General features: G+C 41.5%; 3 protein-coding genes across 9 annotated transcripts; 2 read left to right on the forward strand and 1 right to left on the reverse strand.

Annotated features, from left to right (window-relative positions):
• Positions 1 to 228: 228 nt before the first annotated feature.
• dnajb4 (DnaJ heat shock protein family (Hsp40) member B4) lies at positions 229 to 5751 on the reverse strand. Its single transcript, XM_068701847.1, has 3 exons — positions 5225 to 5751; positions 3054 to 3634; positions 229 to 1348 (listed from the first exon to the last, which is right to left on the reverse strand). Exons 1-3 carry the CDS (start codon positions 5433 to 5435, stop codon positions 1118 to 1120), a joined length of 1023 nt encoding a protein of 340 aa, XP_068557948.1. The 5' UTR covers positions 5436 to 5751; the 3' UTR covers positions 229 to 1117.
• An 831-nt stretch (positions 5752 to 6582) lies between these two features.
• slc25a24l (solute carrier family 25 member 24, like) lies at positions 6583 to 12624 on the forward strand. The gene is made up of 10 exons (XM_068738292.1): positions 6583 to 6841; positions 6935 to 7061; positions 7511 to 7598; positions 8114 to 8225; positions 8339 to 8497; positions 9754 to 9891; positions 9998 to 10108; positions 11697 to 11864; positions 11957 to 12095; positions 12185 to 12624. Exons 1-10 carry the CDS (start codon positions 6719 to 6721, stop codon positions 12370 to 12372), a joined length of 1353 nt encoding a protein of 450 aa, XP_068594393.1. The 5' UTR covers positions 6583 to 6718; the 3' UTR covers positions 12373 to 12624.
• Positions 12625 to 12810: 186 nt separating this feature from the next.
• fubp1 (far upstream element (FUSE) binding protein 1) lies at positions 12811 to 22568 on the forward strand. 7 transcript variants are annotated; one of them, XM_068701479.1, is made up of 20 exons: positions 12811 to 12942; positions 13378 to 13501; positions 14305 to 14340; positions 14515 to 14551; positions 14649 to 14695; positions 14781 to 14852; positions 14942 to 14999; positions 15090 to 15252; positions 15354 to 15452; positions 15576 to 15719; positions 15818 to 15920; positions 16125 to 16376; positions 16560 to 16720; positions 16800 to 16951; positions 17060 to 17136; positions 17305 to 17430; positions 17728 to 17802; positions 18236 to 18298; positions 18954 to 19120; positions 19363 to 22568. In XM_068701479.1, the coding sequence occupies exons 1-20, from the start codon at positions 12850 to 12852 to the stop codon at positions 19369 to 19371; spliced, it is 2058 nt and encodes a 685-aa protein (XP_068557580.1). In that variant the 5' UTR covers positions 12811 to 12849; the 3' UTR covers positions 19372 to 22568. The 7 variants fall into 7 exon arrangements, with proteins under 7 accessions (XP_068557580.1, XP_068557579.1, XP_068557581.1 ...); XM_068701478.1 differs by lacking the exon at positions 19363 to 22568 and having other exon boundaries at positions 18954 to 19235; XM_068701480.1 differs by lacking the exon at positions 19363 to 22568 and having other exon boundaries at positions 13378 to 13468; positions 18954 to 19235.
• Positions 22569 to 22576: the final 8 nt, after the last annotated feature.

Consider the following 22576-nt stretch of genomic DNA (forward strand, 5'->3'; position numbering starts at 1 on the left):
CATGAGCACACATGTCAGCAGCTAAGTGGCCCCCTCTGTCCAACAAGGACCCCCCCCCCCCCCCCCCCCTCCATGGGCCCCTGAAGCCAGGAGCCGGCATGACGAGTGATGTGGCGTCCCCTGGTGGGAAAATGTACAGTAAAGGTCTCTGTGTTGGCAGCTGATAGCCAGCAGCTGAGACCAGGCAGCTATATTTACACTCATAGTTTTTCCATTAGTAAGCATTAAATTCAGTCGACGTATTTTTAATTGCACATTACAAAAATGATTGTATAAGTTTTACAACGACAAAATATTCACATTTGACTTCTAAAATATCAGTCTGAGGAACCGTTTCCTGGGACTCTCTTTGTGCACTATTGCTGTATGCAGAATGTTCGCTGACTATAAATAGGCCGAGGCTGCATTAACTGTTTTAAAGGGATTATTGTTAATACACTGTATATTTAATGGAGGAAGATTCATCACATGCGTCCCCATAACTGAAACAGCTTGAGACCACTTCATGTGGAAATATTTATTTTAAAATTCAAGTTCAATATCTTCACATGTACGTTTCTAAAAATGCACGCATGACGATCCAGTTCATTCAACCGCTTTCCTCTTGAACAAACTGTACAAAGGTTTTTAAGATAACCTCCAAATCGAGGCTTATCTCTCTACATGATAAAATAAACACTAAAAATTAAGCCTGTCAGATCTAAATGAGAGCAAGAAAATGCACTGGAAATCTTTTTTTTTTTTTTTTTTTGGCAACTGTAGACTCACTCACTACCAAATATTTCCAACAAACAAAAAGATAAAGTGATCGTGGCAAAGACCCACAGACATGAAATGTGTTTCTTTCAGATATCCACAACCCAAACAGTCTTGCACGTATATATCTACTTGGCAGCATGCATGGTGATTATAAAAAACACCACATAGCTCAAAAATAGAAATTGCACATTCGTCGTAGGGGTCCATCTGTGAAGTGTCAGAGCCGTCCTTGTGTGTGTGTGCGTGTGTGTGTGTGTGTGTGTGTGTGTGTGTGTGTTTATGTGAGTGTGTTAGGTAACGAGGGCGGGCGCGATCATGCGGATATCTCCCCTCGTTCAGTGTCCTCGTGTCCTTCGTCCTAAGCAGGTAAATGCCGTTTCAGGACGTCCTTGGCGTTGCCGGGCAACGCCTCAGGAAAGTTAACGTCAAACTCCACCACCAGGTCTCCTCTCTGCTCGGGGTTCTTGGGTAAGGGGAGGCCCTGTCCTGCGACAGTCTTTCTCATGCCAGGCTTGATGACATCCGTGATCTTCATGTTGCACGTCTGCCCGTCTATCGTTGACACGGTGACCGAGCATCCGCACAACGACTGAGAAAGACAGGAACATGGAGGTCAGAGTGAGAACAACACATGGATCTGTTCATTGGCTGAGATTACATGTAGATGTAAACTAGTAGGGAATATTGTTGCAATGAACATAATATTAGTAGGATATGTTCTGATATCAATAGATTGCACCCTGTAGTAAATGTGCACAATGTCCCTCATCCTATCATCACCCTGATAATCAAAGCAGCCGACTATGAGACATTGACATCAGTGTGCTAAATAAAAGTGTCAGTAGTTGTGTTAGTTTTATTAACAGCTTGCCTCTAATCGTTACCAGACAACATTTGCTGTATGACGACGGTAAAAGTTCATGTCACCACGATACAATTCAGCAGAAAGTTGATGAAGGATGGAAACACTTTTGCCTTAAATGTAAAAATCCTTTAACACTATTGGCAGAAGTTTTGTCTGACCAAGACTGGCTTTTTTTGAGCCAATACTGACATCTATATATTGACGAAATCCCAATAATATATTGGCCGATATTTGTTTTGTTTTCATAACAATCCCTGATTTTCTCTCGTGGACAAACAGTTTCTAAATTGCCTTAAACATATCTTTGGTGTTTTTATATTGCAATTTCTTTTGTTGCTTATCAGCAAATATGTATCTGTGCTAAGCTAATATTGTAGACAGTGTGCAGGTTGCTCTAAGTTTTGCAAAAATGGTTTCCTCAACTGACCTTCTGAGTATCTACAGTTTTATAGCTTTAAATACTTTTGTAGCTTAAGCTTCTTAGTGAACAGTAAATTGGCCATAATGGACAATTATAACAGATTTCTGTTTGGAAATGACCCAAATCCACCACAGTGTTCGCTATATTGTTATTTGCACATTGAGTAAATTATACAACTAATTTCACTAAAAAAGTCTTAATTTAAAGTCCATTTATTTGCTTTATCAGAATTTCAAACTGCTATAGACCACACCAACAGTCTTCATTAGTGGATGAAGTTTGCTCAGTTACCATCCCATGAGAACAGGCGATTGTAATCTCTCTATCCAAAGATTAACTTTGATGTTGGACTTAAACAACCTCCATTTTTTCTCTTTTCTTGTCTTTCAGATCAAGACTGTGAGATCCTTCTTCCACAGTTCTAGAAACAGCTAGTAAGTGGTCCTTGAGATAAGATTATTTTATCAAACTACGGTCCAGAATGCAACTTTCATGCTGATATACAAATATTCTATTTGAATTATGGTCCCAAGCATGTTTTAGGAAACATTTAAGGTGAATGCTGCTGTTTGCATAGATCGGTCACATGCTCAGAGATGAAGCAGTGAGCTCTCAGAGTGTTAAAGAGAGTAGGAGGAACCACATAAGTACATCTTGCAACGTGTGCACGTGGGCGGCCGCCGCCTCCCTGTGATACAGCTCCTATTCCTCAATGTTCATCAAGATTGCATAAGTGCGCAGCAAAAAGTGTGCGTGTGTAGTTCAGTACTATGCTCATTCAGGACGCCTGTACTTTCCAGGGAAAAACAACTTTTGAGGCAGACTCCCACAGCTTATTCATTGTGACCAGGCTTTTTCTTTTTGAGCATCAGAGCTTTAAAGCAGCACTCGAAAAGTAAATATGAGCTTTTTCTGAATCTCCCCTGTGTGTGACTAATCCATCTATCAGACTCTATTAATACTACAACACTCAGTCATAAGTGGGTGCAAAAATAGAAAACGCCTCACCTGTCGTAAGCTCACGCGCACAGGATACACAATGTTCGAGCCCTCCCGCCTAAAGTGAGGGTGTGGCTTGTCCTTGATGACGAAAACAATGTCCGCAGGAATGGTATTGGGCGACTCGTCTCCCTCCCGCGGGAACGTGATCTTGGTTCCCTCTTTCCAGCCCCGCTTGATCTCGATAGTGAGTATCTTATCCTCATTGCGCATGGTCCTGCCATCCGCATTTAGCCTTTTGCGAGAGATTTTCAACCTCTTGGTGCAGCCGTGGAAGACCTCCTCCAGGGAGACCCTCAGTTCGTGGATGATGGCCGGGTCCTGCTTCCGGCGCTGCGCCCCTCCGGGGCCCACGTGCCCGTCCCGAGGGAACCCATTCATGTTGAAGTTGGTGAAGGAGCCGAAGGGGTCGTTTCCGTCCACCTCCATGTCGTCGTCGTCTCGGCCGTTGGCTTTACGCCCGAAGAACATGTCGAAGGGGTTCGAACCTCCGAAGAAAGTGGCGAAGGTGGCGTGAGGGTCCCCATGGAAGGTGTAGGTGAAGGTGTTGCCTGGCCCGTCACCACTGGGACCACTTCCTCCTTTGAGACCTGATGGGGGACAGATATGAAGATCAGTCATCCAAACATTGACACTCGCTTGTGGCTTTATGCCACAAGTGATGACTTTTTTTTGACAATCCTATCCACCAGATATCAGGCCCAATACTGACCTCATTAAGTACCGACCATGACATGACCAATCCACATTAAATACAGTTTACTAGAGTTTTAACTATTAGCTGATTAGTCGCTCAACAGTACTATTTTGGTTCTAGCTTCTCAAATGTGAGAGTCTGCTCCTTATCCTCGTCTTAACGTTGCTGAGAACTGAACATCTTCGGGTATTTGAGCGTTGGTCAGACAAAGCAACACTTTTGAAGATGTCACCTTGGGCTTCTAGAGGCCAAACGATAAACCAATGTAGCCAAAATAAACAGCAGATTAATTGTTTGAAAAGAATAATGGTTAGTTCCCGCCCTAGTTTATGTATCATTGTCTTTCGAGACAGCACACTGTGTCAGTTTTTACCATCCCAATCCTGAGCATCATGTTGAATGATCTTGATCTGTTCCACAAAGTGTGACAAACAGATTTAAAATTGAGCAACAAGAGAGCTCTGGTTTTAAACCGGTGTACTAGTTGATAGTCTGAGTTGAGATATCGTAATCTGTATCAGGAGACTCTGTCTCCGTTTGAAAAAATACTTGATACCAATACCGATATCTGGGCTTTGGGTTTCGGACGATACAGAGTACTGATCCGACTCTTGCTTAAACGTTGCTTTCGGAACTTTGTAAAACAAAATGTAACAAATAAAAACATAAATAGAAATGTACTGAATTTTTATTTACTAAAATAATGGTATCCGATACCAGATCGGCCCATTATTACCAATACCTGATGAAGATATTCCTTTTTTGGAGATATTACAGTAGATAATCTACTCAGATGATGGGTTTGTCCAATAGCAATGTTAAAGAACTTTAATTTTATTACCAAAAATAAACACATATGTTTGTTGCATGGCTTGAGGGAGCATTTAAAGGAGACTTTTCTTGATCTATGTGCATGCCTTACACCGTGTTTCACTTTACTGGCCTTTTCTGAAGATGTTCAGCACATTTGGTACATTAAATGGTCAAAATAAGGTTATTTTAGGATACTGCCTTTCATTTTTAATTTGTAGATGGATGTAGATTTGTGGTCGTTTTTCCTTCCTCACCTCAAACATTCGTCCCATCCATAACCATCTGTTCAGATACTACATTGTAGGTACGACACACATAAAGACTGTCATACAATTACAAATTTGTATTTCTTAAACACCAATGTTTAAGAATATATGTGGTGGAAGTGATGACAGGCCTTTATTTTCTCTTATAACAGAGGCTTAACTGCAGATATGGTGTCATAGCTAATCCTCATCATAAAATACACAGAACTGTAGGCCTGTGATCTGCTGAACAGCTGTTCTATAAAAACGGCTGGTCACACTGTTTGACTTGAATTAAAGCCAGCTGTGCTTTACATCGAACCATCCAGGCTTTATAACGGGTTTATAGCGGTATATTAACGGTGAATTAAAAACCGTCACACAAGGTTATGCAATGTAATTCAATGCAATAAAAAAAAAATTACCTTCTTCTCCATACTGATCATAAACTTCTCTTTTCTTCGGATCACTAAGGACTTCATATGCCTCGGCGATCTCCTTAAATTTGTCCTCGGCGGCTGCAGACTTGTTTTTGTCGGGGTGCCATTTCAACGCTTGTTTTCTGTAAGCTTTCTTAATATCCTCGTCCGTGGCTCCTTTAGAGATACCCAACGTCTTATAATAATCTTTGCCCATTTTTCACGTACCCCCTAATGATAAAGAATTAAAAGAAAGAAAGAAGGAGACTAGATCAATGAGAGGAGCTGGTGGACCGGACTGATGCTCGACGGGTGGGTTGTCACCGGAGTGAAGCTGCCTCAGTCTGGACTGAGAAACAATAAGAAGCCACAGATGGATACACAGTGCAGGATGAAAACCATTTAGAGGCTGTTAGTCAACGACGTGGACCTTCTGCTATTTATCCGGGACTGGATGACCCTCTTTAAATAGCCACAGCTCCCACCTCCCCTGCATTCACAGCGCCAACGTCAAGCTGAACACAAGAACTGATTCTGGTTCCGGTGAGCAGAGAGCCGGTGCCGGCTGCTCTGTCATGATGAGCTGTCAGTGGAAAAAAATGTGCCTTAAGGCAAGGTAGGGTAATATTGATCCGAATGTGCTCCAGTATATGACCATCACCTCTCGTTCATGGCCTGATTAACCTGCCTCCTGAGGGTCCTGGGGGGCAAAAGAAATACTATATAGATGCTTGTTATTTATTCTGCTAAATAATTCCTACCTGGAAAAAAATATCAGTTTGAGCCACTAGGTGGCGTTTTATTTTGTATTCCACATACACAATAAATCACCATAATAACACGAACACACACATTATCAACTTTATACCCGGACTCTTCCTGTGGTATCCACCTGCCGCAACACTATGGAGGACTGAAGCTGCCAATATAATACATTTATAACTGGATCGCTCAGAGAAATTGTGTAGAAAGAAAATCCTCGATTTTAAATTTATTTTTGTATTAATTAATTTTCATATTTAACTATGCCAAAATTATTCTATTCTAGTTACATTTATTTCTGTTTTTATTTATTTCCTTTAAAAAAAATAAAAAATTCTCTCAACAAGTTTTTGTTGTTTATTTTTGCTCAATTTCAAAATGACTATATATGTTTTCTTGTATTACCCCTTGTCTCTGAGTGTGCAGGCCCACATACAGAGGAGGAGGAACAGTGATGATTGAAGAGGACGATAATGATGTGTTCGGCTCTCTAGCAGCCACAGCGCCACCTGCTGCACCACAGAGAAACTGATGTTTTCTCTTTGAGCTAATGATAAAAGCGCCCATGCAGCATTGGCATTGAACCCCGCCGATGAGTCAGCGTCACAGCAGAGCTGCAGGTCAATCGTCTATGAAAAGCATCAGTGCATTTAATTCCCACCTGATGAAGCACGCTGCATTTTTTTTTTAAACATCTCGATTCTTTTTTTCTGGGGCTCATTTGTTTCTAAACGCACCATGGATCAGTTTCGTGGTTTATTTGCTAAACTGGATCAAAACGAGGATGGAGTCATATCAGTGTCGGAGCTCCAAGACGAAATGAGGAAGCATGGCATCCTCTCAGCGGATGGAAAGGTCCAGGTAACAATATTCACTTTGTATAATCTGCTGTATGGCTAATTTAATTAATTAATTCAAGCACTAATCAACACAAACCTGCTAATTATCCCCTAGAATATAATCGATTCTTATGACAAAGACAAAGATGGCCTGTTGGATTATAAAGAGTTCCTCAGCTACATGATGGACAGAGAGAGGAAGTGGAAAATTCACTTTCATGACCTTGACAAGAACAAGTGTGGTGAGTGATCACGGACTTCAACAATGTTTTATTTCTCAAGGAAACACAGAGAAATGCAACAAAGTTCAATATAGCCTTGTCGAATACATAAGCAATGATTTTGCAACATGTTTTTAAGCATTACACCTCCTATTTTGATCTCCTTTAAGCAGCACACTGTGTTCTACTACTGATGTAGAAGATGAGTAGTCTTACATGCACATATTCTTTATAATACTACTATAAATGTGACTTTTTTGACAATAAACTGTAACTTCAAGGTTAGACAGGAAAGACAGACATGCATACAGCTTGTTTATGGTACACAGTAGACAACAAACACTGTACAGTCCTGCAGGCTGTAACCTTTGCACTCATAGCGTTGACAATGTCACTTCCCAGAAATATGATAACTGAATGAGCAGTACAAGTACCTGTATGTAATTGTGTGCGTTTTCTTCTCTGATCAGGGGTGATTGACCAGGAAGACATCATATGTTTGTTTAAGGAGTTAGGAGTGGTCATATCAAAGCCGAATGCAAAAAAAATTATTCAAATGTAAGATTTTTTTGCCCACTACCTCATGGATTCATTGTTGTATTTAAAGAGACATTCCTTTATGTAAAATATAAAACTTTAACAGTTGTAGTACTGTGCTCAAATGAGTTCAAAGCACGTTGGTGCTTTCTAAACAGGTGTGTACTTGGGTTGATATGGTATCAGAGATTACTTTATAACTGGTTATATATCTAATCATGTTCCCTGATCAATAATATACATCATACAATATAAGTTTGAAGAAGCTATCAAGCTTGCAGTTACAAAAGAATAAAAGGATGGTGTCCTTAGCTTGGACTTGCTGCCTGGCAGACCTGTGTATTTCTATATTATAATGGCTGATTACTGCTCTTATAACGGACTCAAATCAGTTACTCATCACTGTATGAAAAAAGACATTTCCCGCAGCCTTTAAAACATGTATTATTATGCCTTTTTTGTGATACTAGCATGTTGTCACACAGCTTCTTTCATTACAGTATGTGATGAAAACAAACCACGTGTTTATCCACCAGGATGGATAAGGACAGTTCGATGACGGTGGACTGGGATGAGTTCCTGCACTATGTCATCCTCAACCCCGTGGACAACATCGGGGAGCTGGTGTCCTCATGGAAACACAGCCTGGTAGGCTCTTCTGGCGGCATCACGATCTTGTTACTTCTGACACATCCCGGTGACACATCCACTCAAACATGAGTAATGACAGAATGATTAAAGGATGATGAATGCAATTGTAGGTTTTCGATGTGGGTGAGAGTCGTGCGATGCCCATCGAGTTCCCCGAAGAGGCCTCCGGTTTTGGTGCGTGGAGGACGTTTGTTCTAGCAGCGGGTCTGGCAGATGCTGTATCCCGAACTGTGACGGCACCCATCGACCGCCTGAAGACCCAACTCCAGGTCAGCACCGCTATCAGGTGCTTTACTCTGTTAGTGAAATGCATGGCTGGATTACATTGTAATGTTTGAGCCCAAACAAATACCAGAGTACATGCTATTTACGACGGAGTAAATTAGACTAACTTCATATGTAATGCAAGAGACACTCAGAAACATCTAAGATAACACCTCCAGGCATACATGTTGAAATAGTGGTGAACTTTAAGTTTCTTCTTTTGAAGCATCAGTTAGTGGGACAGTCCTCCCATAAATATGTTTATTACCATGTTTTTATGTTGTAACATCACATTAAATAAACATAGCAACAATACAACAGTTTTGAGTCCAGAAATATGTACATTACACAGCTAAACACTCAACTTACACCAATATCAGATAGAATACAAATAAAATTAAATATTTACATGCACTGTTTACGAGTTCCTTTCAGGTAAAGCCTTCACTTCCAACTTTCATAATGTTCATGTATGGTTCCCAGAGCTGAACCCGTAGCAATGTAAGTTAGGCTTTTATACAGTCAGATTAATGCAGCATCCACACTCTTCCAACTTAGTGCACTTTGTGGGACAGTTGACTTTGTTTTGTGTGATTGTTGACTCATATGAAGCTCAAGTAAGAGTTCAGATTATAGTGTTACTGTTCCTAATGGTCAACAATGTGTTAAACTCACTTCAAGTCATGCTTTGGAGGATATTTATACATGAAACCTGATATTCTTTTATGTGGTTTAAGCCAAACAAGCATAACTCAATTTGCAGAGAATGAAAACCTAAACTGTAAATGTCTTGATCTTTGTAACAAAGTGCTGTATTGTTTTTTGTTTCACTGTGTCTGCGAGTTAAGATAGCCTGCTATCAGCTAGCCTACTTCGTTTTACATAATTTGCCTTTTCCTGATAGTGGAAGAGCATTCATTTGAATACATGTGGCAAAACAATGTGAGAAAGAGAATATGATAAGTTCTTTGTTTTGCAGTCGCTTTAAGTCGAAATCTTTGATGCAAGTATCCTGTAGGAAGAGCTCAGTCTGCATAACATCTAGTGATGTTTCTCTGTAGCTGACAAAAAAGACAAGCGCTACAAAGTTATTATTGTCTGTGTTTCATTTTAAACTTTAGGATAAAAATGTGATACACTGTCATTTTTGTAGCATCTGTTCCAGTATTTTATCAATTCGTTTTTTCAGGAGTTGCTGCACATTTATTGCAACTGCCTATGAAAGGGTCTCGTATGAAACTGTTTCCTGTATGCTCTGTAGGTTCGTGGATCCAAAGCCTTCTCCCAAGGCTTCCAGGAGATGAGGGCAGGTGGTCTGCGGTCGATGTGGCAAGGCAACGCCGTCAACGTGCTGAAAGGAACACCTCAGTCGACGCTGCAGTGTCTCATCTACGCCCAGGTGAGGCGTATCGGCAGCAGACAAACTCTCCAGTGTGAATTATTTATCCACCATGTCTCCTGTTTCTGACTGACGAGCTCACTTAGAACTTCTCTACCTTGTCCAGATGAAGGCGTACACCCAGAGCAGCACGCGGGAGACTCTGACGGTGCAGCAGCGGTTCGGCTTGGGTTGCGTCTCCGGTGCTGCCGCTCACGCTGCCTTCTACCCTTTAGAGGTACTAGATCAAATATAACCATTGGTGGATCTGCTCAAGAACATTTTTGAGCTACTTGTTCTTTAGTATTTCCATTTTATGCTACTTTATACTTCATCTTCAATACAAATACTTTTCACTCCACTATATTTATCTGACACCTTTATTTACTTTGCAGATATTTATGATACAATAATATAATATTATTGTTTCTGAAATGAGCCATTCTGCATAATGTAAACTTTTACTTTTGGTACTTTAAGTATATTTTAATGCTAATAGTTTTCTACGTTTACAAAGTAATATTATGAATGCAGGACTTTTACTTGTTACAGAGTACTACTACAATTATGTAAGTAAAAGATCTGAGTACTTCTTCCACAATATTTGGTAGCAACAATGTGCATGAAAAGATGATAAAATAGCTGTCACTGCTATCTCGGTGCCTTTCTTCATGGTCATGAAAACGTCATGTCATGTATAATCAAAAATAATTGTGAAAAAGTTTTGTTTTGATATTTAATTCAAGAGGTGAACGATGTTGGATGTGAGATTTGTGTTTGTTCCTTTCACAAACTCACAAGTGTTTAGTTTTTAAATCCTCTCCTTCTATAAGTCATAAAATAGTTTCCCCCACTTTACTGTAAAACAACAAAGCTCCAGAATTTTATACCAAATCTGACCAAATGTCACATATTCTAAAGGCCAAGAGACGATTCAGTCCTCTCAAAAGCTGACGTCCCGCCTGCTGTTTAAGAGGCTCAATCAACATATCAAAAGCTGGTTCTTACAAGCAAAATGGGCCATCATGCTTCTTGGCAACACAATTGTCAAGCTAGCATCAACGTTTGGGTGTGTCCCATTGTCCATAGTGAGAAATGAGGCTGTAAAGAGGTCACTAGAGAGACGTCTGTGTTATTCATTGATAAGATGCTTAGTGAACTAATCACATTCTAGGTGTCGACATTTGACCCCATGAAGTCAGAAAGATTCGTGTCTTGATTTAATTTGAGTGAAACCTGAGTAAAAGCTTCTTTGAGAAAATCGTCGCTGTTTTACTGTAACACGGTTCACCTGTTTTATTTATTGTTTATAATGACCACAGCTCCTCACAGATTAAACTAGTTAGTTTCTGTTCTGTAACGAGCTGCTCTCATATTTGACACATAAAATGCCTTTTGTAACATTTGTATGTAGGCTATATATAATAATCCATCATAAATCTTAAATGCAGCTATTCACATCAAATAAATCTTCAGTTTCAAGAAGTACTGGTTATTCTGAAAAAGAAAATGTGCAATACATCTGTATTTGAAGAACAATAAGAGACTTTGTGAAGCTGGTAAATGGATAATGCAGTTTCCGGCCAGTGTTTTCGCAGAAATGTTGTAATAGTGTAAAAATGCGAAGCAGCATTTTTAAACACAGATGTGTGTCATCTACATTTGTGGTAAAAAGTTGGACTTTTGTTTTGCAAAAAAAAAAAGTTTGTAAAGCTGCAGTGAATTTTCATTTACTGTAGCACCGTTAGCGTTCATTTTATGAACCAGCTTAAGTGAATCAATGGAGGTTTATTCTAGTAATACATCTCCTTATATATCCTCTTCAGGTGCTGAAGGTGAGGTTGAACCTGCAGCAAGCTGGCACCTACCATGGTGTTGTGGCATGCGCTCGATCTATTTACAGACAAGAGTCACTGTCTGCCTTTTACAGAGGATTCAAGCCGAGCGTCCTCTGCATGATCCCCTACGCTGGTGTGGAGTGTGCAGTTCATCAGGTGAAACAGAAGAACACCGATAAGATAAAGATAAATCACAAGTTAATCTGAAAGATTTTTAGATGTCTTTAACTTTTTGCTTCTTGTTGCAGTCGATCATAAACTGGGCAAAGAGTGATCCAGCTTACAACAGTGACACCAAACTGTTTTTCTTCAGTTTTGTGGCCTTTGCCTCTGGACAGATGACCAGTTACCCACTGGCAGTGATCCGGACTCAGCAGCAAGCACAAGGTAAACACCTTCATTTTCTGTCACACATTTTGAGATCATTTGAAACAATTTGAGATGTTTTACTCATCGCCATTTATCTTGTTTTGCAGCTTTCAGCTCAGATTCACGTCCAGCTTCAGGAGTGTTACAAGGACTGATAGGGATATATGAAAAACGTGGAATTAGAGGATATTATAATGGAATGGGAGCCAGCTTTGTCAGGGCGATTCCATGCGCTCTGATAAACTACACTTTAACTAGACAATTTGAAAATCTGGTTTCCTCAATGGAGTCTTGAGATTAAGAAAAGTGTTTGCTTGCTTTGGAACAAACTGTGAACTCTTATTAATGGTAACTGAGTGTAGTAACATAACTGGAATCCTTGAAAACCTCAGAAAATAGCTGAAGATGTGTGATTGTCACGTGATCCAATCTTTAATAAGTCTGTACTTTTTTTAAAAAGCTTGAGTTAAGTAAATAGATAGACACTGACCAAGACCACGAGACATGGGGATTTTAAAACAATGTGTGTAAATGTGTTGTGAGCTGTGCAATAAAATTTTATTTCACAACAGGGGTCAGACATCTTCCCTTTTCACCCGTGAATTAGGCCAAACAACTGACACATTTTGGCCACGATGAAAAAAAAAAGAAGTGTGAATTAAACAACAATGCTCGTTATCGCGAGACTACGTGAACCCGCGAGTTTTTCTGCTCACTTCCCGTGAATGTAAGCGACCATCTTGTCGCGTCGAGGAGGAGAAGAGCACCAGATATGGCTGACTACAGCAGCGTGGCTCCACCGTCCTCCAACAACGGCGGCGGAATGAACGACGCTTTTAAAGACGCTCTCCAGAGAGCACGACAGGTAAGACGACTACTAAACCAATTTTGTGCAAACAAATAATAATGTCGAAGTCGTGTGCAAAAAAGTCAATTATGCTGCTTTTTCCCCCCGTGGTTAAATACGACAGCGCGGCGGCCTATGCTAAGCTAACAACCACTAGCTCAGGTTACGCCACGAAGCAGATATGTTATAAAAGCGATCTTGGATGAATGCACAGATTTAGTAAGATGCATATAATCGGTTATTCGACACACAAGCGGTGTATTTGTTTGATAACATCTACGGTCACGGGTTCATTTACGTGGAAGTATTATATTTTCCTTTGTTGGCTCAGACTTCCGGACAGTAGTCGTGCAGGCCGCAGGCAGAGTGACGAGCATTCACTTATAAAAAACACCACAAGCAGATGCGTGGTCTTAAAATTGCTTTCTCTTTTGTTTACTTCGTGTTTTTCAGATCGCAGCGAAGATCGGTGGCGATGGCGTTGCGGCACCCCCGACTAACGAGTTCGGCTACGGGGGCCAGAAAAGGCCCCTGGAGGACGCTGGTGGGTATTTTCCCATGCCTAACCTGAATATCGGTCAGTGGCTCAAATCGATTCAATGCAAGTCTTGATAGTTGATGCTTGCCTGTGTGTTTATTTTTTATTTATTTTTTTAGCAGCTACTAAATTGTATTTGCCTAGAAGTGATAATTAATTGTCCTATATTTTTATATTGATGTGCATTAATGTAGCTAAGTCTAACACCCAGTGTATTACTCCTAACCACATGAACAGAAGCATTTGTGTTTTTAATGTTTGACGTTTTAGCCAATGCAGTACTATGTATATTGCATGTTTTGAGTTGTATTTTCACTGTATGTCCTTACAGCTGTTTCAAATCCGTGCCTGGCAATGAAATATTTGGGGTAACAAACATGAGTTAAAAGCTATGGGGGGGGGGGGGGTACTTTCTGGGCAGGTTGAGCCATTATTGGTTTCTGTTTCGTATTGTAAGAACAGGCAAGTTTCAAGGTTATAGAGTACCACTAGGTAATAGTAATGCAGTTTTAAGTCCTATATTCATGGGGCTGAAATGTTGTAAAGTGAAACGTTTAACTATTACACGGCACCACAAACAAAAAAGGCAGATGAACAGCTTCAACAAAGACTAAACGTATAGTCAGGGAGGTATGTTTATTGCCTTGGACAGTGTTTGCTGTAATGGGCAATTGAGGGTATATTCCAGCCTTTGTGTGTGTTGGCTATGCAGGCCTCTGTTGTTTGCCATAACCGTTTACATTTCAGACAGTAAGCCATATACCAATTGAAAAACACGTAGCAATGTAATGGTGGGTATAACGATAGATACTTATACTGGTTATTATGTCATGTTGTCACAGACCAACCAGAGACGAAGAAAGTGGCTACAAACGACGGTAAGTGACCTCATGACGTAGCTGTAGTTAGATATGTATGTGGCTGTTGTGATGATTCCCAACCCAAAGTAATTGGCCCAAAAATTAGCATGAATTGGTCATGTGTTGCATGTGCTAAACTTAAATGTGTTGTATATTTGTTCCCCTAATGTACTGTAAATTCTGGTTTTGCAGCCTTTTCAGCAATGGGAGGAATGGGTGGACCCCCAAGGTAGATACCAGAGTTATAGTAAAAAAAAAAAAAAAAAAAAGGTCACGCTTAGTTATTAATTACAAAGCTAACAATTGATTTGTTCCGTTATTCTCAGGTCAATATCAGAGGAATTCAAGGTTCCAGATGGAATGGTCGGATTCAGTAAGTTTTGGAACACTAAATAGCAAAAGCTGTCTGGTGGTGTTGATATTTAATATTGGAATGTAACAGACCATTTTTCTTCTAGTTATTGGAAGAGGAGGCGAACAAATATCACGTCTACAGCAAGAGTCTGGATGTAAGATACAGATTGCGCCTGGTACGTTCAGACCGGTTGTTGATATTGTGGCTCTTTATAATACGAGGAAATGATGGTTTTGCTTTATTGTTGGGATCTGTGTGTTGTAGACAGTGGAGGAATGCCAGATAGGTCGGTGACATTAACAGGAGGACCAGAATCCATCCAGTAAGTTAATCTTTTCCATTTAACGGTAAAAACCTTGTTTTATTGGGTCCATGTCAGGGATTTGTATGACGGTAATGCTTCTCTCCTCAGGGCTGCAAAGAGGCTACTAACAGAGATCGTTGACAAGGGGCGTCCAGCTCCTGCATTCAACCACAACGACGGGCCGGGGATGACTGTCCAGGAGATTATGGTCCCTGCCTCTAAAGCCGGACTCGTCATTGGGAAGGGTGGAGAAACCATCAAAAGCCTTCAGGTGAGTGTCCAGTCAGTCAGAGCCTGAGTAGTAGAGTGATGGTGACCGTGGTGCCGCTCAAACAGCCAACACATTTGACAAAGATGCATTCTACTCTGCAGGAACGAGCTGGAGTGAAGATGGTCATGATCCAAGACGGACCCCAAAACACAGGTGCTGACAAGCCACTCCGCATCTCAGGAGAGCCCTTTAAAGTTCAGGTGGGTCGTCGCTCGTGTGACTGTTGCACTTCCAACATTATGGAATTGTGAATATTTAGATTTTTTTTTAATATCTGCTTTCAGTGGAGTAATGCTGTAATGACACTTTCTTTTCTTCCTCAGCAAGCCAAAGAGATGGTGATGGAGCTGATCAGAGATCAGGGCTTCAGGGAGCAGAGGGGCGAGTATGGCTCACGAGTTGGAGGAGGTGGAGGTGGCGGCGGTAATGGAGGCGGTGGAGGAGGAAATGGGGGCGACAGCTTAGATGTAAGTGTTTGTAATTAATTGTCTCATTTCTCAGTTTGGAGATGAGGGGTTGAGTCGGTAACTTAACATTTACATTTTTTTTTGCTGTCATCATTTAGGTTCCTGTCCCCCGGTTTGCAGTAGGAATTGTGATCGGCAGAAATGGAGAAATGATCAAGAAAATACAGAACGACACAGGCGTCCGGATTCAGTTTAAACCAGGTGAGTGAGATCATTTGGGTGCAGTTAAAATGTGTGTGTGGTCAGTGATGAAAACATGCACCACGCTGAGAAGCTGATGTATAACCCCAACCCTAAATTATCTGAGACCTGAACAAAAGACCACAGTACTATGGCAGACAAAGTTAAATCCCAGCAACATAGTTTGTGTCAATAGTCTCTAACCTCCATGTTTTGTCCTTCAAGATGACGGCAGCACACCAGAACGGATAGCACAGATCATGGGCCCCCCCGACCAAGCTCAGCACGCAGCGGAGATCATTTCCGATCTGCTGCGGAGCGTTCAGGCCGGCGGGCCTCCAGGACACGGCGGTGGTGGTGGTGGCGGCAGAGGCCGTGGTCGCGGGCAGGGGAACTGGAACATGGGCCCCCCTGGTGGCCTGCAGGAGTTTACCTTCACTGTCCCAACCATGAAGACCGGTCTCATTATTGGAAAAGGCAAGTGACCCGTCAACACTGAGCGAGGATCCCTGATTAAAGACTGTTAATGGTCGTGGGACTGAAAGAACTGATTGTTGTAGGATTTGTGTGCTTTGCCTTTCACCTGTAAAAAGACCCCCTAGTACTTATTATACAAGCTATTGGGTTGTTGTAGTTAATATATATTTCTGAACTCTTCAGGTGGAGAGACAATCAAAGGCATCAGCCAGCAGTCTGGAGCCAGGATCGAGCTGCAGAGGAATCCTCCACCCAACGCTGATCCCAACATCAAGATGTTCACAGTCCGGGGCTCCCCTCAACAGATCGACTACGCCAGGCAGCTGGTGGAGGAGAAAATTGGGGTGAGACACTTCACCGTTAGATACTTTTGTCTTTTTTATAAGCTTGTTTACTGACCAGGATGTGTTGCTGTGTTTTCAGGGACCCGTCACTCCAATGGGTGGCCCACACGGAGGTCCAGGTCCACACGGAGGTCCTGGTCCACATGGTCCTCCTGGACCACCTGGGCCCCCCGGGGCTCCCATGGGTCCATACAACCCTGGACCGTACAACCAGGGACCTCCAGGCCCACAGTAAGTGCAGTGGCCATTTGTTTTTACATCGCATGTAAAGATCAAGAATATTTCAGAGACAGGATGCGGTGTGGAGAGTTAACGGTTATTTATCTTTTCTTTAATCAGTGGTCCACCGGCGCCTTACCAGCCTCAGGGATGGGGCAATGGCTACCCACACTGGCAACAGGGACAACCTGATCCAAGTGAGTACCATCAGTTAACACAGATTATTTTTTTTACTGAAATTATAAAAGTATTCATGTCCTCCTTGCCAAATAAATTAGAAGTTGATAACTCAGTTCCATATCAGTTTATATAATGACAAGCTACAACTTTTATCTTGGCCTTAACAAAACCTGAACTTTGTTCAGATAAAGCAGCAGCCGATGCCAACGCAGCAGCGTGGGCCGCCTACTACGCTCAGTACAGCCAACAGCCGCAGGCGCCCATGACCCCGACCAGCGGAGCTCCTGGCACAACTCAATCCAACGGCCAAGGTGACTGACGTGTTTCTCGATTAGCGGCGTCTGTGCGAGCAGATGGAGAAGCAGAAACAGCTGAGAGTAGAGTAGAACAGAGCAGTGTAGCGTTCTAGCTTTACTTTAGTTGTGTTCTGTGCTCACGTCCTGGTGTCACTAACCGGCAGAGCATTTTAAAAAACTTTTTTTTACAGTACCCTAGGGACAGGATAGCTTTCCTCCCCCATCTTTAATCTGACAGCCCCGACCCAGGCAGGTGGAGGACAAACTGCTGGGAGAAATGAACTAATTACAAGTTCCCGTTTTTTTTAACAGGTGACCCACAGGCTGCAGGTCAGAGTGGACAGGCAGATTACTCCAAGGCCTGGGAGGAATATTACGAGAAAACGGGTATACGAACGTAGTTTCAGTGTACATCTATTAACACAAGACAGTCTAAACAGCGACGGGGTGCTCAGTCAGCTTCTTTTTCAGGTCTGGGTGTTTGACCGTACTGCTGGCCTGCCGTGGAGTTTCAGTGTGCCTCCACTTGGTTTGACATTTGATGCCTGTGCTGTTTAGACTGCAACACTTTTGACTATCTACAGGACTGGGCTGTCAACACAGAACCAACTTTTTATAAGCTTAGAGTAGCTTATTTTCTAGACTATATTAGGGCTTTATCAGCACTGAAGGCAGAGCTTTTGAATGTTACTGCTACTGAACGTGTGTAGAGTTAAATGTTTGATTTGTTGTCGTGGATACAAACCATGTAGGATAAGATTTCAGATATTATTTTACATTCGGATGCACTGACACAATTCTCCCTTTTTTACCTTTGCAGGTCAACAAAGTCAACAACCTCAGGACTACACAAAAGCCTGGGAGGAGTATTACAAGAAACAAGGTTGGTACTCCTGTTAGCTGGAACCAGAGTGAGATCACACTCAAGTCACTGAACAGTTTACTCTCCACTCTTAAGGCTTTAATCTCTACTTTGTCTGTGCAATTACCAAAACGGATGCATGGAATTAAAATGAAGGCGGTGTAAACAATGAACACTTGTATTTGTTTAAACCACTTAATTGAATCTACCTCAAGAAAATCAGAGCTCACATGAGACACAGTTTACAGTGTGTGAGAACCAAACTGTTTAGGAATCAAGTGTGATCCTGGTGTTAACTTAAATGACTCTTTCCATTCCAAGTGCTGGAAATGGGAATGTCCCAAAGTAGATGAACAAGTTAGTCAAGTCAGCCTCGTGCTCTCGCTCTGAGACGAATGTGTTCCATGTTGACGGGTGGCTGTGCTCCTCCAGCGGCCCTCTGCACTAGAGCGGCTGCTCTCTCAGCTGCCCAAGAGAAAGGCAGAAGGTTTCTGTCCCGCCACCCAAAGACAGTGGTGGCGGGTTCGTTCCCCTTCTCATAAACGCGCTAAAGACTTTTAACTGTTATCGTGGTGTAAATTAGTTTGTAGTAGCAGTTCTATCAGAATGCATGCATCGGTACTTCCACAAGCGTATTTGCGGCTCCAATAAGTTTAATCTCGTTTTACCGTTTCAGGTCAAGCGGCCCCTCAGGCCACCGCAGCGGCAGCAGCAGCCGCCGCCTCCCAGCCCGGAGGCCAGCCCGACTACAGCGCCGCCTGGGCGGAGTACTACCGCCAGCAGGCCGCTTACTACGGCACAGCCAACCCTCAGGCGATGGGTGCAGCACCACAAGCCCCTCAGGTACACCCCCGATAAGAATCTGCCCTCCACATCCACTGAATATGCAATTCTTTTGTGCCGTGACCGCCTTGCTCCCTCAGGTTTTTTACAGGGCTCCGGTGGCTGCAGCAGCTTCACACACTTAACCCAAACTATTTCCTCCCTAAACAGGTTTTTAGCTTTTTTTTTTATGTTTGGGAAGCTGAGTCCACTGTTTCCGCTGTTAACATGCAATGTATCTTCTATGTATTTCTTCTGCACAGGGCCAGTAATGTGAAGTGGACATAAAGTAAATGCTACATTGTCGAAACAAAATCCTTTGTTAAATGTTTGGATGCAGACGCCTTGATGAAGATCTTAAATTTCCTTGGTTTGAAAGTGTTTCACATAGATGGCAGAGTACCCGGCGAACACGTCCTCCTCCTTTTTTTTGTTTTTTTTTTCCTTTTTCTTGTAAATGCTTTGTTTTTAGTGAGGTAATTCTACATATGGTCATTCCAGCCCTGTATCTACATTAAATGTGGTTAGAACTCATGTTTATTAAACTGTAGACATTACCATGTAAATCATCTCAGTTTTAAAATGCTATTGCCTGTTGTGTTTTTGCAATAAAACAAACTGAAACCTCCTGTGTTGGTAAGTTGGGGTGGTTTTAGACCAGATGGGTTTAGAGGAATTTCTGTATGTTTTTTGTTTTACGGGGGAAAAGTAAGAAAAGAAAAAAAACGCAGGCCATGTGTGGGTTTAATTGTCCAAAACTGGTTAACTCAAAGTTGTGCTGTCCTGTCTCTCTCCAACTGTCTATAAGGCTTTTAGATTTGTTTTGTGCGTGCAATGATCCCGAGTGATTCAGACCAACAAACGTCCTTGTTGATAGACATTTATCTACTCTTCTGTTTCCTGACTTTGCTCTCTGACTTCAGCCGTAGACAGATGTTTGTCATTAGCAAGTCGACAGGTATACATGTACCCGTAATTCATGCATTAACCGCGTTGCTGTGGTACTCTTGATTTTGTCTGGTTTGTTGACATTGTTGAGATAGTATGCACTGTATATTGCCTTGATATAGACACTTCCTCCTCCACAGGCAAGTTTAGAAAAGCGGTAAGCACGTATCTTTTCCTAACATGTTCCTCAGAAACGTGGTTGCAAGAAATGTTGCATATTTTTAGTGTTATATATATATATATATATTTTTTTTTTGTGCTGTTCTTTTTCCCAGGACAGCCAGGTAAATTGCCATTGTATCGAAAATGCATTGAAACGTTTGTCATGCCCTTTTTTCAAAGTGCGAACTAACTCATGTATACATTTGTGTTTTTTTTATTATAAAAGAATGTTTTTTTAATATAAAAACATTGCAAAAAGTCGTTTTTGCTGTCCCCATTCTGTTAGTGTTTATCCAATATAAGAACATAGATATTGTAGGCTCGGGGGGTGGCTAAGCAGTCTTCGTCCATCAGTTGAGCCCTCCTATACTGTAAGTACAAACCTGTGACTGACTGAGAGATAATCGCCTTTTTTGATGCATTTATAAACTGCAAAAGATGTAGTGTATATATATATTTTTTTGTCAAATCTTGCCATTTCCCCCTTGTCTCTGGGTAAGTATGAAATGTGAGGAGAGGACTAGTACTTTGGATTCTTGTACCACATGTTTCTGAGACGTATCTGACTTTGAATCTTCACAGTATGTCGATACTCTGTAGCTTGTTAGACTATTTGTGTTGGTAGCATTTCAGTGCCAGTTGGATTTCTGAACTGAGGGTTTGAATGTCAGCACTCTGTCACACTGTCGGTAGGAACTGTTTTTAAGGATGCCCCATGTGGTTATTTGCGTTTTTTGAATACCTGATCTAAGTGCCATTGTCTAGGTTGACTGTCATGTTTTTTTTTACTTATAAAAAAATGCCATTTATTGCAACATATTAGAAAAAGCCCTACTGCATAACTACAGTGTAGCATGCTTAGGTTTCTGCTGTTCTTACTTCAATGTCCTATATGAGCATGTGGAATGGTAGTAGTGGAAGTGCTTCTGACTCGCCCAGTATTGATTTATGACATTTATTTTCTGAATGAGCACTGTTGTGAAAGGCTGTTAATTTGAAGCATTGTTCACTGATGGCAAACAGTGCAATATATATCTGATCTTTGCAGTGTCGTCCCAGACCTTGCACCTTAGGTTCTGCTGCAATAACACAGGTAAGCGAAACCTAAGGAACCAAAGTGTTTTTGTCTAGTGACATGACCAATTTACATGCGAAGCAATGCATACCTGTGTCTTTAACATGCCTCAATGCATTTCTGCTTAGTAGTAAAGAAATGTCCAGCATTTATCTCGGTATGAACAGCCCTTTAAGATGATCTGCTTTCATGAATGAACTGCATGATATGAGCTGTATGACTTTTCTTACATGAAGTTTGACTTTTTTCAAAAAAGTGACTTTACCTAGAAGTTGTTGCTTAGGCTCACTGAGGAAAATGTTGTCGTCTGTGCATAATATTTGCTGATAGCTTTTTATCTTTTTCCATCCCGGTAAGTCTTGACGGTGATTAGTGTGTCGATGCTTTAGGTAACTTGTGACGCTGGTACATCCAAACTGCATGCCATGCAAAACGTGTTGCCAGAAAGTTTAGCAAATGTGCTCAATCGCTAGATCAAACGGTGAAATACATGATTTCTTTTTTTTTTTTAATCTATATTTTATAATCTGTCGTGGTGTGAATCTGCCCTCAAGTGCAGTGCAAATCTCCTATTGAAACGCTGCTGCCTTCACTTCTCGCTCACAGTGTTGGAGGACGCTGCGAGCGTAGGTCTTAGAATCAGGCGCTGTCGTAGTTTGTCCCCAAAAGGAGGAATCCTTTGAGTCAATCCCCACTGCTGAACGTAGACCGTTCAAGAGCTCCAGTCATAAGGTAAAAAAAACAAAACAGCAACGCAATGAAAATCAAAATTCTGTGATTGCAAATTGTTGGTCAGATAAATGTTTTTCAGCTCGGATCAACTGTTTTTTAACAAATCCATGATGCTATAGTGTATTTAGAGTTGTATGATGGTTTCTTGTGTCGCTGCTTGAATAACCTTTAGTCAGTAGGAATGTGCTTTAGAAAGTTGGATGAGGACAGGAAGTGATCTACTTTAAAATGACATGCACTGTTTTTATTGGCAGTTAAAAAAAAATTTGGGGGGTGGGGGGGGTGTCAGTTTTAAATCACTTTTCTCTGTAGTTTAAGGGTCACTGTTTGTTTTTGAGGCTGTTCTTTCTGTGCTTGTGAGACGCTCAGTGTTTCAACACAGTTCGTGGGGGTGTAGAAGACAAAACAAGGAGCATGCCTTAGAGGTAAACAACAATGGTCTCGTGTTTCTCTGTATATTATCAAATATATTGGGTTTTTTTTGCTTATTGAATCAACTGTTATGACTTTTGAAATGTTGCCATGTTCATTAATAAAGTTGTGACAAATGAACTGGTCTC

The sequence above is a fragment of the Cebidichthys violaceus genome, unplaced genomic scaffold (genome assembly GCF_023349555.1).
Source record: "Cebidichthys violaceus isolate CVI_PGR_0920_01 unplaced genomic scaffold, fCebVio1.0.p SCAF_8, whole genome shotgun sequence".
Lineage (NCBI taxonomy): Eukaryota > Metazoa > Chordata > Actinopteri > Perciformes > Stichaeidae > Cebidichthys > Cebidichthys violaceus.